We start from the raw sequence: 13470 nt of genomic DNA on the forward strand, positions 1-13470 counted from the left end.
ACACTGAATTAAACAAGTTAGCGCAAAGGATTGTGGGATTGTGATTGAGTTGCATCCTTTAAATTCTTGCAAAGAAAAACTGCATTTCGTGGCTGCTTTTGTAGGAGCCTTTGACATGAAATAGAACCTTTCAATCCTGTTTCAAACTGCTTTACCCCATTCAGAACACTACACCCCGCAGAACACCATAGCAACCAGTTGAATATGCCCTAACAATCATGCCAAACACCTTAGCAACCATCTACCACATCTAGCAACCACTTAGAAGCAACCTGGTGACATCTACCTGAACACAGAGAAAGTAACTACCAATAACCTAGCGGCCACGTAGCCTCCACCTACAGCAGCAACACCCCAGCAACCAAACAGCGCTGCCGTCCAAGCGTGTTTTTCTCCAGGAGCAAGCACACCTCTTGCTTAAGAAAATGCAGCCGTTTCTAATTTCTATTGCAATCAATAAATGATTCAGGTGTGAAAAAAGACACAATAGGAGACAGAAACGATTACATTATGTATCAACAGATGCCAAAGAGTGTACAGTGACACTCTGGGAGTTGTTGACCTGTTGGTTATTTAATTTCATTTACTTGTGACACAAGTGTAACAGACTGAAAGATAAAACCTTGAGGGAAAGAAAAGAAATGAATGAAAGCAGATTGAAACCACAGGAGCTATCAGTTCTTCTGTGTTCGTTTTGTGCTTTTTGAACTCTGGCCTGATGCCGCACCACATTATTTCTGACTGTACAGTATGCGTGTCCTTCTGTGCCTCCTCCTTTATGCAGGCTGGAGTTTCAGCATGGGTTCAGCCTACCAGTTCCACAGCTGGAGAGTGTTTGTGGTGGTGTGTGCGCTGCCGTGTGTCTCTGCAGTGGTAGCTCTCACTTTTATGCCTGAGAGCCCCCGTTTCTTCCTGGAGGTAAGAGTGGAGAGAGACTGTAAATTGCCAGCTTACTGGTAGCACTATCATGTCTCTTAATGATATCAGGGAATACTAAAACCTTTGTAGAAAGTCAAATATGGTCAGAAATATAGAATCTGAACCTGTGTAATGACATAATGGAGGTTTAAAAAGAAGCTCATACTCACGCATACATATTATGTTTCTCTTAACTGCCCCCTAGATGGGTAAACATGACGAAGCCTGGATGGTGCTCAAACACATCCATGACACCAACATGCGCGCCCGTGGAGAGCCTGAGAGAGTGTTCACTGTGAGTACGCACTGCCTCTACACTTTGCATCCTTCTTGTTGCTGCAGTGCCACCAGCAGGTGACAGATCAGTGTCTCCCCCTGCAGGTGAACAGGATAAAGATCCCCAAACAGCTGGACGAGCTGGTGGAGATGCAGAATGAGTCAGCCAACCCCGTGCTCAAGGTCCTCTTCAAGATCAAGGCTGAGCTCAGAGGGGTATGATGCTTTTTTTTTTGGTTTTGTTTTACTCTGATTTTTTTTTCGTGGTTGTTAAAATCTTTTCCCCCTTTTTTTTTTTTTAAACAGATCTGGTTGACTTTTATGAGATGCTTCAACTACCCAGTGAAAGACAACACTGTGAAGCTGGCTGCAGTCTGGTTTACTTTGTCTTTTGGGTAAGATTTTGGGTGATTTCGTGCACACAGTGTCTGACGTCCCCTCCAGCTCTTCTTCTACACTTCTCTATGATATTATTATATGCTTCCGTCGTGTTAAATAACGCTATATCGCCCCACAGTGATACTTAGCTGAGTCACCACTACTTTCCAGCTTAATAACAGAGTTTTAATGAAATACTTAGCACTGAGGCAGATGTACTCTCATTTATACCCTCTTGATGAATGCTGACAGGTTAGATTGGAAAGAGAGAGCCTATTTGAGAAAGGGTGTCACTTTTTCTGCTGGCTGGTTTAATGAATTACAGTACGTACATGTCAGGAATTTTGAGCCCTAAGGACAGTCATTTAAAATTAAAAGAGACAAAAGTAGGCTGCGGTGTACTACCAGGGAAAATAATTTATTCTATTCTGGTTTCATTTTGTGTCAAGTCTTTTTGTCTCAATCTTTTTGTTTTATCTCAGTTTTTTGGCTCCTGTTTTTTTTTAATCTTGTCTCTTGTTTTATGAGCTTGTCAGGTCACTTTTTTTTGTCTTGTCTGCTTGTCACATCTTCTTTTTCCCCACCCTGAAACAAGTCCAGGATTGTTTGCTTTTTCTTTTTAATTTGTCTCCTCAGCTCAGCAATAAGAATAAACCAGCTGCACCTCTGACACCACCTTGCCCTGTTCCCCTCTGGAGATGTACAGCACAGCCAATTACAGCATGAGAAGATGTGTCATTTCTCTGACCCTCTGTTCCTTTTTTTACGTACACATACACACACATGTATAGACATTTACAGGCACAAATACACACACACACACACACACCCACACACACACACACATAGCTGCTTCATTACCAGAGTTAATTAAGATGATGCGAAATGCAGTGGCATCTTTTTAAAACTCAGAGAATGATAATTATTTTATGATGCTCAGATCCACCTCAGGCATATAAGACACTAATATACGACACATAAGAGAAAACAACAGCAAACACAGAAGACTTTTGGACTTTTAAAGACTTTTTTCCACCACAAACTTTACATTTTGCTAATTTGGGTGCATATGATTTTTGGGAATATGCACCTTTTTGGAGTGTGTGTGGAAAACAGAGCAAAGAGCACAGGGGACAACCCTGTCAGGAAACACTTTCACACCTGAGACATTTACATTTTACACCTTAAATTAAGGTTCGGTCACTTTACACCTCTGACCTATGAATATTCACTTCTATTTACTTCTATTGAAGCCCTGTTTCATTCCTGTTTCACTGTGATGTCTGCTCAGTCCCAACAGACTCAGAGGTGCAACGGATGTGTTCGGTTTGCCAACAAAAACACTGATATACTGTGTTTGGGAATGAAGAATTTAGTTATTTTTCTAGCATGTTTTTATCACTATGTTTAGTATGTTGTCACAGTATCGGACTATAAACTCTAGCATCGCTCTCACACACTGTTTACAGTTTGCGACCAGTCTGATAAATATTTATTCTGCATCTATTTTGGGGGCAGAGTGACCATACCTAAAGGGTTACGCAAACCCTTTGCTGATTGGGTCACCACATGTATTGCCTATACTCTAATGCTTTTACATGTACGTGAATTTTTTTGGCTACATGTTATTTATGTTATTAATATATTCATCATTATCATCATGTAATGTTTTTTTGTAAACAATTTAAACAAAATAAACCTCAGGATCATACACTAAAAGTTCAGTTATAGGGTGAGCTACCAGTTTCCATTAGAAAACAGTGGAAAAAAGCAAAAAAAAACCCCTCAGAAAAAAGGAAGGAAACTGTTAGATACAAAAAAATGAGAGAATTTAATATGCTTAAAATGTGCACAAATAGGAAGAGGAAGACTGTCAAGCTTGAAACACCTTGCAATTCAGAGTAGCTGCTGATCCTTCATGCCATTGCCTGTATTCATGCACATATTGAGTAGAATCTAACAATTTGCCACTGAGATGAAATCATGTCATTATAGTTATTAAAAAGCAAACAAATGCAATAACAAAACAAACAGTATAACAACAAATATAAAACATCACATGAAATAGAAAAATCCATCTCAGTCTTCTGTCTACTATCATCTGCTTCTTCCGTTGTCAGACATGGTCATGAATTCAAAGTGACCAGTACCAGTCTGTGTGGTCTGTGATAATGTTTAACACACTTTACTACAGAAGCTGATGCTGTGTGCAGGTACTACGGGCTTTCCGTGTGGTTTCCTGACGTCATCAAGCACCTTCAGGCCGACGAGTACGCCTCCAGAGTGAAGATTCACAACAACGAACGCATCGAAGACTTCACCTTCAACTTCACCCTGGAGAACCAGATCCACAGAAATGGAGTATTTATAAATGACAGGTAAAACTGGATGTGTGCACAAACTCAGCGTGTTTTCTATCCAGCTCCCAGTTTTTCTCAGGGATTAATGAATAAGAAATGTGTGCAGACGTGAGAGATGATTTAAAAACCAGCTGCGATGTAACACACTGAGATTCAGACCTGTGTGAGCCTCCCCAGGCAGAATGTTTGTAGTCAAAGCTGCTTGTCCCGTTGTGGGATAGCAGCACTATTCGTCATTCCCGCTAACAACACACTGCTGCTGGTAATATTAATCCTGCCTCCTTTATCTCCACTGCCACCAGGAAATTAAAAGGCTTATCGCTCTCTCTTCTCCTCTTTCTCTCTCTCTCTCTCTCTCTCTCTCTCACTCTCTCTCACACACACTCACATCTTTTCCTTCTCCTGCTGATTATGATTCTCACTTACACAAAGGCCAGAGAAAAGACGCATCGATATGCTGTTTTTGTTGTTTTTTTTTTTCCAACCCCGCTGCAGACCAGCATGTAAGTTTATTAAGAGATTGAATCAAGACCAATACCCTGCTAGTGTGTTCAGCAGCATGCAACAGATCAATAACAGACTGGTAAGCTCTGTCATATTAGATATGCTGAAGAAAGGACATGCTGGTCTTTCCTTAAGCAGTAGTGGAAGAAGTACTTATATCTTTTACTTAGGTAAAAGTAGTAATACTATTCTGTCAAAATAGTCCTGTAAAAGTAAAAGTATTTAAAGTTTTGCTTAAGTAAAAGTACAGAAGTATTAGTAGCATATGTGAATATCTTTAACTGTGTACAAATATGCACTGAAGTTGGCTATTGAGGCTCACTGGAAGATACTATATGTGCAGCTCAGTTATGGAATTGGTTACTTGGTATGGAAGAAAACAGGCTGACAAGAGAGATATTTATTTGGGATAAACAACTCGGTCTAAAGACGTGTGCACATTGTTCTGCGACTCCGGGTTTGGTGAGGCTTTTTTTTTTTTTAAAACAAAAAGCTCCACATTTGTTTGTTCAGTTGTGTTTGCTCAGAGCAAAGGGGCAGCGGGCATTTAAAATGTATAAAACATGAATTTTAAAGTCACAGCTGGTCGAGTCGGAACTAATTAATTCACTCTCTGATTTTTCTTTATATACTGTTCGCTATTTGCTGCTCGCTAATCTATAATGATGCATCATATTTTGTAAGTAGACAATATGTTTTGTATGTAAAATCTTTATCTGTTAAATAACTTGTAAATATGGCTGTCAGATAAATGTTGTTGATTAAAATGTAAAATATGTTCCTCTGAAATGTAGTAGAGTATAAATATTATATAGCATACAATGGAAATACTCAGGTACCTCAAATTGGTACTTAAGTACAGTACTTGAGTTCAATTCGACACCTTTGTTGTCAGAAATATTTCACCAATCCCTGTTACTCCCACTTTACTGGTTGATTCTTTATTAACTTTTCCGCCTCCATTTCTCTTCTCCTTCCTCTTCCCAGGTTTATCAGTATGAGGTTCAAGGCGGTCACATTCATCGATTCCTCTTTCATCAACTGCTATTTCGAGGATATCTCCTCAGTAGGATCCTTCTTCAAAAACTGCACCTTTGTAGACGCCTTCTTTTACAACACGGGTGAGTTTACACCTGCAAGATTCACTCGTTGTTCACAGCGTTCCTCTCCTGTGAGTTCCCTGTACTGAGGTATTTCCTTCCACCCCAGAAAATCCTATTATACTGTAGGTGCCTTACACATAAGTCTCTCTCAGTCTCTCTGTCTCCCTCTGACAGTTCATTTTGGATCTAATGTCCAGGCTTAGAGAAGAAAGAATGGGTTTGAGCATTTATGGCTTTGCTTTATGCAACTAAATTACTGCTTAACCTCTCTGCCCCCTGCACAGATTGCCTCTCTGAACTCAGGTGACTGTAGTTAACAAAGAAACCGAACCAGACTGGGTTGAAGAGAACAGAAAATGGCCATTTTTAACCGTACAAAGACTCCTGAAGTGATGCTTTTGTTGTAGGTGATAGACATGATTCTCTGGGCAGAGAACGATATAAACTCAAGACCGTGGGACCGAGACAGCTGCACAACCATCCAAAACATCTTCATAAATCCAGACTGCAGTATAAAAGTGCAAGCCAATCATTCTAGGGCTGACAAAAACACAAGCAGGAAGCAAAAGAAAGGCAGAGAGGCATTTTAAATGTTCTGAGGGAACTGGCGCTGATTCAGACCTTGTGGGAGCGCAGGGTTGAAAAATAGTTCCCTCCAGCTCTCTAGAAATCGCTGAACATGGAAACAGTAAGGGCATGTCAGGTTGCTTGTAATGCCCCATGGGAAATGAAGTCTCTTTGCCCCCAGCAATGTGTCTCTAGGGAGCAGAGCATAAAGAGAAACAAGGAGAGACAGAATTAGAAAGGGAGGGAGGAGTGAGAGCAGGGAATGTTTTCTTATTCCTGCATCTGCTGAAGTTTATTATTACTCAGTTTCTATTGAGGGAGAGATCACAAAGATGTTTAAACTACACAGAACACGTGCAGCGTCTAGATATGAATATCCCATACACATAGTTGAGAAGGGTTATCTTTAAAAATGAAAATATGCAAGTGCAAGGCTTTTTATTTAGCCTTTATTTATCCCAAAGTGTCTTTAAGATTAAAGGAATCAAGTTCAACATTTTGGGAAATATGATTATCCGCTTTGTTGCCCAGAGTTGTACGAGAAGATTGATACCACACTTATATTTGTCCATTAGATATAAAGCCACAGCCAGCAGATAGTTAGCTTAGCTTAGCATAGAGACTGGAGACAGGGGTAACAGCTGGCCTGGCTCTGTCACAATATCAGCCTACCAACACCTCTAAAGCTCACTAATTAGCATGCCATATCTCACTGTTTTAATCTGTACAAAAGCTGAAGTGTAAAAAAATGAAAAGCTGTGGTTTTACGTGTAACTATGTGCCGGACAATTTCTTGGCTAGGACAGAGCCAAGCTAGCTGTTTCCCCCTACTTCTTCATGCTAAGCTAAACTAAACAGTCTACTGGCTCCAGCTCCATAATTACTGTACAAATCAATCTCATCTAACTCTCTGAAAGAAAGTGGATATTCAAATGTCAAACTAATCTTTTAAGATATTCCTGACAGGCAGCAGTAACTCAGCCTCACAGATTAACAACATAAAACATATAACGTAAAATATGTCACGGATTAAATAAAATTGGCGATAAGAGTCATAAACAAGGTCACATCCTCAAAACAACCTAACATGGCACCTCAACTTGGCCGCATTAACCTGTTAGGGGACCAGAGCACTAAAATTTGTTGTTGGGCCTCCACTGACACCTCATGCATTGTGTGTGTAACTATGTCACCTCACATTAATTCCTATTAAGTACAGTTCACGTAGCAGACTATATGTCAGTATATGAATGACAACTTCACTATATATTCAGAGACCATACAGTACTACTGTAGTGATACTACCTGGTCCCAGATTTTTTGTGTGCAAATTAGTTTGTAGTAATTTGATTAAACACAATTTTATTTGAGCACAATAAAAGACTGAGCATCAGGGGGGAGTTCGGAGTAGAGCCGCCACTCTTTTGCTTCGAGAGGAGCCAGCTAAGGTGGTTTGGGCACTTGGTCAGGATGCCTCCTAGACGCCTCCTTCTGGAGATGTTCCAGGCACATCCAACTAGTAGGAGACCCCGAGGCAGACCCGGAACACGCTGGAGGGACTTATCTCTCCTGGCCTGGGAACGCCTTGGGGTCCCCCAGGAGGAGTTGGAGGGTGTTGCTGAGGTGAAGGATGTCTCAGTCTGATGCCACTGTCCCGGATAGGTGGATGGATGGATGGATGGATAGATGGATAGATGGATGAATGGATAGATGGATGGATGGATGGATGGATGGATGGATGGACAAAAAGACAGGATAAAAGACAGGACCTCCAGATCACCTAATAATTACATGCAGTGAATGTGGGACTTTTGCAGGCCCTGTGGCAGCTGCCTGCTTTGCCTGGTTGGTAAGACAACCTAAGAGGAGTCTAAAACCATCAATAAAAATAAAAAAAAATAATTAAAAAAATTAATGAAATTAATAAACCAAATTAAACCACCAAAAAATAAATTAATGAGATAAACACAACCCGATTTTAATAAAAACCAAAACATCAGCAGAAGACAAAGCATTAAAGTTTTTGCAGCAGTGATTGAAATTCACAGAAAGAGACCAGTTTTACAACTGTGGAAGGTGATAAAAGCTCATCCTCATTCATTATTTAAACACAATATAAAAACTTCCTCTCTTGTCTCTCACATTCACAGATATTGATGACGCTAAGCTAACAAATTCGATGGTGATCAACAGCTCCTTCCACCACAACAAGACAGGTTGTCAGATGACATTTGATGATGACTACAGCGCCTACTGGGTCTATTTCGTCAACTTCCTGGGAACATTGGCTGTGCTGCCTGGAAACATCGTCTCTGCCCTCCTTATGGACAAAATAGGCCGCCTTAGCATGTTAGGTATGTTATGACATACTCTGATCTTTGGTCTGACTTTTTGTTTTGGCTATAAATAGCAGCCTTTCCTCTTGCAAAATGTCTTTATGTCTTCTGATGTTGGCCTTTGTATCTGCGTGACCTCTGGTGACGTAAATGAGGCTGTTTTGTGTCTGAGATGTAAAAGATGTGTCGTGTCGTGTCCTGCAGGAGGCTCCATGGTGCTGTCAGGCATCAGCTGCTTCTTCCTGTGGTTTGGCACCAGTGAGTCGATGATGATTTTCATGCTCTGCCTGTACAATGGCCTCAGTATCTCTGCCTGGAACTCCCTGGATGTGGTCACCACTGAGCTGTACCCAACAGACAGGAGGTGAGTACTAAACTCACTGTATATCACTTAGACCATTACCTTTAATGTATGCTTCTGTATAAAGTATATATGAAGCATTTAAGGGTAGATAGAAGATCTGTATTACACTTCCTTTATAGGAGATAACAAGAGTGCATCTGTGCTTTATCCCTGACCATGTGTGCATACAATTTTCACTCTCTTAATCCAGCACAGTTAAAGAAACATAACTTTCCCTTTGCTAAAGTTGTACTTGCGCTTGACTTGGCTAAAAATATTAATTAAGCTACTGAGACGTTGCAGTGAGATTGCTTTGCTAAGTAACTTCTAAAGTCAAGAATGAACTTTCAATTTCAACACTTCAGTCAGCAACTTATTGCCTTTCTCAAAGAAAATATTGCAATGCAGTAACTGTATCAAGGTATGCAGTAAAACATCCGACACGTCTGACTCTCTTTGCTCTTTCTTCCTTGTCTCCTTGTCTTCAGGGGCACAGGCTTCGGCTTCTGTAATGCCATGTGTAAGCTGGCAGCGGTGCTGGGCAACCTGATCTTTGGCTCGTTGGTTGGCATCACCAAGGCTATCCCCATCCTGCTGGCATCAGCCGTGTTGGTTGGCGGCGGGCTGGTGGGGCTCCGACTGCCAGACACGCGTGCCAATGTCCTCATGTAAACCTCAACACAGAACAATATATTGATTACCAGGTATTTACTCAGTTTACTGCATAACAACGCATTCAACGGACTATGATTTAATTACAGTAAATACCACTGAAACGAACACTGCAGTCATGATTATTTGATAAATACTGTAAGTTGAAAAACTCAAATATACAAGTAATTGTTATTCTGTTATTTCTGAGTACATACCTGGTACAGCAGGATTACGAAATGCTTTTTAACTTCACAGAGAGCTGTGGATGTACAGAGATTGAGGGATATAAATTTGAAATATCAGCGGTTACAAATCTTCACAGTATCAGTGGCTGCTTGCCAAAGCCCTGCACAATCTTACAGGAATTCAAGATTAACAGGCTACTCTTAAGAAAAAAGCTAGAGCATAGATAAAACTCTGTATATCAACAGCTCATTATCTAACATGGGCTGATTCATACGTGCAAACCACAAACGCATGTGTCAAGGCTGCAAAAGGCTTGAACTTTCAGCAACCTTCCCCTTCTGAATCCTGCTGTAATCATTTTGTAACAGTTGAGTATTTACAATTATATTTATTTATTTGTATTTGTATTGATTTATTTAGTTGTTTAGATGCGTTATTTATCGCTTCACCGGCGTGTTTTTCTGTTTCAAGGCCAGAAATTGTGTCTCATGTAAGAATCTCTGTTTCTAAACCTGCGATCAATACTCCAGGAATGGTTGATGACGTTCGAGCTTTTTGCTGCGATTTGCAAGAATGAGAAGTCCATAGTAAAAAATAAATAAATAAAAAATCAATAACAATATAGTAGTTTAGTGAAAACTTCAGCAGCTACATTTCTAAAGTGAAAAGAAGTTTACATTTTCTGCTTTTTACAGTCAGAGACTTTTGAGATTGGAAACCTTTTGTCTGAATGCTTCCTCTCTCCCTCTCTCGTGTCTGTGTTGTGTTCGTCTCGTGGCGCTGAGCTCACCATGAAGGGCTTTGCTCTCCGTTGCAATCCAATCTGTCAAGAAGAATTTATAATAGAGGAAACCTGTGCTGTTATAAAAAAAATATGCTCTTCTCCTTGTTTTTTTTTTTTTTTCTTTGTTTGTTTGTTTCCTCTATCTGTCTCACCAGTGTCTTGTCCTCTCGCTCGTTTATCTCCTCTTGCCTTGCTGCTGCTCCCTCCAAAACTCAAAGGCCTTTCTCAAATGTCGTGCCTCTCTCTCCATTGAGCCTGTCTCTCCTTCCAAACCTTGCTGGAAGCTTTGCTGCTCTGTCCTGCGTTTTTTGGTCTCTCATCTCTTGATACTGCAGTGTGTATGCATGTATGTGTGAGTGTGTGTGTCCAGAAAAAAACCCTTATGAGATAAAATTACCATGTTTTTTTGTTTTAATGTCTTTTTATACAACAGAACTGAGTTTTTTGGAGGATTTGAACCACATGATAAAGTGAAATTAAAAGCCATGTTTAAAGGGTCAGTGCAGCTAAATCACAAAAAAACATATTTCCTTACTTACCTCTAGAGGTATCTAACCATGTAGATTGTTTTTCTGTGAAAATACCAACTGTTTTCAGGTGACTGACGTCCTGACGTCCTGTACTTAAGTCACGTGATGACATCTCGTTAACAAAGGCTGTGGGATACAGTCAAAAGCTTCAATTTAATATTTTAATATTTTTTTATCGCAGTATGTGTTCCCAAGGTCAATAATTCCCAAGGTCTGATAGTTTTACCCATGTGTGCGGGTTTTGAGATACCCCTCCCTCTCCCTACCACCTCAATATAATGGAGGTCAATGAAGATTTAATTGTGCTGCTCAAAAATGTGAGGTTTCTTTGTACGAGTAATTCAGCTTTTTGAATGTCACCTGTTCATGAGGAGGTGAATGTTTGTGAGATTTTATCGTTAGCATAATTAATGCCCCTAAAATTACCATATGAGGCTACATGTTCTGACCCATTTGTGGGCTAGTTTCATTCACAAAAATGTTCCCAATGACTAAAAACACACCGCAACATAACAAATGTTGGAGTGTCAGTAGTGTCATCAGAGCAGCGCTTTAATGTGACAAAGAGGGAATGTTTCTACATGAAGTTAGATGCTAAAAAATGTCTTTCTAAAGCAAAGTGTTTCATGATTTATATGATAGGCGGTCATGTGACAGTCACAAGAGATATTAGAGGAGAGAATAAGCCTTCAGTAGGTGATGTTACACTGTCAGCTGCAACAGAAGATGATACTGGACAGAGAGCTGCAGAGAGACACTGAAGCAGCTGTTCACAACAACAGCTGAAATGTAGAAGCTGCTCCGCCAAAATAAAAATCATAAATTCTAAAAAACCTGTCAGTAAATTGGCAGCCATGATGATGATAATAATATGGTGATACAGTTGCAGAGTTGAAACATTTACCAAACATATGTTTTATTTTAGTTGATTTCAGTATCATATTTAAACCCCAAATTCATTCAGATTAAAACATTAAAATTCTGAATAAAAAACAAATGTTTCTCCCCTTGAGGCCCGTTGTTTCTAGAAAGACAGATTCCTCTTGAGATTTTCATTCGTAATTTTCCAATGCTTTGTGCACCGTAAACAAAATTCCATTCACCCCCCCTCCCCCCCCCCCCCCCCCCCCCCCTCTTTTTGGTCAGATGCCGAAATCTCAGAGAAGGATATTGCAAAACCTCTGCAAAACGATCTGCATGGCTAGATAACCCTAAAATAAGAGATATTTTTTTTTTATGATTTATGCGTGAACAGACCCTTTAAAACTTCCAATGACGGGAACTCTTGCTGCTACAGTGTCAGTGCTTTGATGTTAAAATGTATTACCATAAGTAATTTGTAAAATAAAAACCTGTAACGTGTTCTTTTCTGGGTTTGCTCAAATACAAGTCAATTAATACAAAAGTACAGAACAGTTTCATTTGGTTATTTTCCAATTAGTGTCAATCAGATGTTCTGCTGCTCATGTATAAATTTATGCAGTACATAACCTCCTACACATGCAGCTATTTCCTTTTAAAATCACATTTGTTATGACTGAAATGCGACTGAAGTTATGAGTCTGGTTTCTAGATGTTTGATGCTTTACTTCTCTGTCTGCTTCCGTCCCCTCCTCCAAACTCTTGTGCTCATCACTGTTTCCACAAAGAAATCCTGCATGTTTGTTATTGAAGTCCCTCTGTTGTGTGCGCTTTTTCTGTTTTGGTGTCTTCGCTGTTCCTCTGCGGGGGGGAAACAGACATGTGATTCCGGGTCAAAGGTGAATGTATCATTCTCGTGTGTTGTCAGATTTGTTGTGGACAGGTGTTCATTATACTGAGTTGACTTCTACTGTAGGTCATTGTGAAAGGGCATGCTAGTGGTGAGATGACTGTATCCAGCAGGGGTGGTCAAATCTGCTTTTTGGGAAGGTTTCCATTTAGATGAGTCATTATCATAAAGTCACTCCGAAACTGGGATGAAACTTGCCTGAACGTTGTGACTTTCAGATTTGAAAACCTCTGCTCTCAAACAATACGTGGAAGTGTGTGTAAAAAACAATTACCTGTCCTTGATATGATTTATTTTAATAAGAAAAGGCTCAAGTGAATGCAGTGTAGAGGTGGATTCCTCTGGTGTCTACACATACTGAATAAAGAGTTTCATTTGAACAGCTGTGGGAGTTTTGTTCAGTTTATTCAGTCCAAATATACTCACTCACACCAGCAGATGGCACTATTTACACAAGCCTAACCAAGGCAGGACCCAACGTCTGTCAGGGTTTATGAGTTAATCAAAGACTTTTATGAAGACTCGTTTTATTACTAACTTCTGAATCACTTTATGACTGCTCTCTTGTGAGTCTTCATGTTTGTTTTGAGGTCAAAGGTCACAGAGATTCTTAGTTTTTAGTGTAGTTTATTTGACATCAGGGTAACATCTGGAGCTGTTAGAATTGCTGCTTGCCAACATGTGGTCTTGGTTTCAGGCCCAGAAGAACCCTGACTAACATGTTCTGAAAGCTCTCTAGCTTTTCTTTAAGTGTCTTTCC

The 13470-nt window shown here is 40.0% G+C and overlaps 1 protein-coding gene across 1 annotated transcript in view; it reads left to right on the top strand.

Annotated features, from left to right (window-relative positions):
- LOC137170798 (synaptic vesicle glycoprotein 2C-like) overlaps positions 1 to 13163 on the top strand; it is a 58651-nt gene extending 45488 nt beyond the window's left edge. The window contains exons 5-13 of the mRNA XM_067574377.1: positions 785 to 918; positions 1124 to 1213; positions 1300 to 1410; positions 1501 to 1589; positions 3786 to 3950; positions 5424 to 5557; positions 8257 to 8460; positions 8647 to 8806; positions 9274 to 13163. Coding sequence (XP_067430478.1) covers positions 785 to 918; positions 1124 to 1213; positions 1300 to 1410; positions 1501 to 1589; positions 3786 to 3950; positions 5424 to 5557; positions 8257 to 8460; positions 8647 to 8806; positions 9274 to 9457 — 1271 coding nt within the window. The 3' untranslated portion in view covers positions 9458 to 13163. The remainder of the gene's footprint in view (positions 1 to 784; positions 919 to 1123; positions 1214 to 1299; positions 1411 to 1500; positions 1590 to 3785; positions 3951 to 5423; positions 5558 to 8256; positions 8461 to 8646; positions 8807 to 9273) is intronic.
- The last annotated feature ends 307 nt before the right edge of the window (positions 13164 to 13470 follow it).

Source organism: Thunnus thynnus, chromosome 19, assembly GCF_963924715.1.
Source record: "Thunnus thynnus chromosome 19, fThuThy2.1, whole genome shotgun sequence".
In the NCBI taxonomy this organism is placed as follows: domain Eukaryota; kingdom Metazoa; phylum Chordata; class Actinopteri; order Scombriformes; family Scombridae; genus Thunnus; species Thunnus thynnus.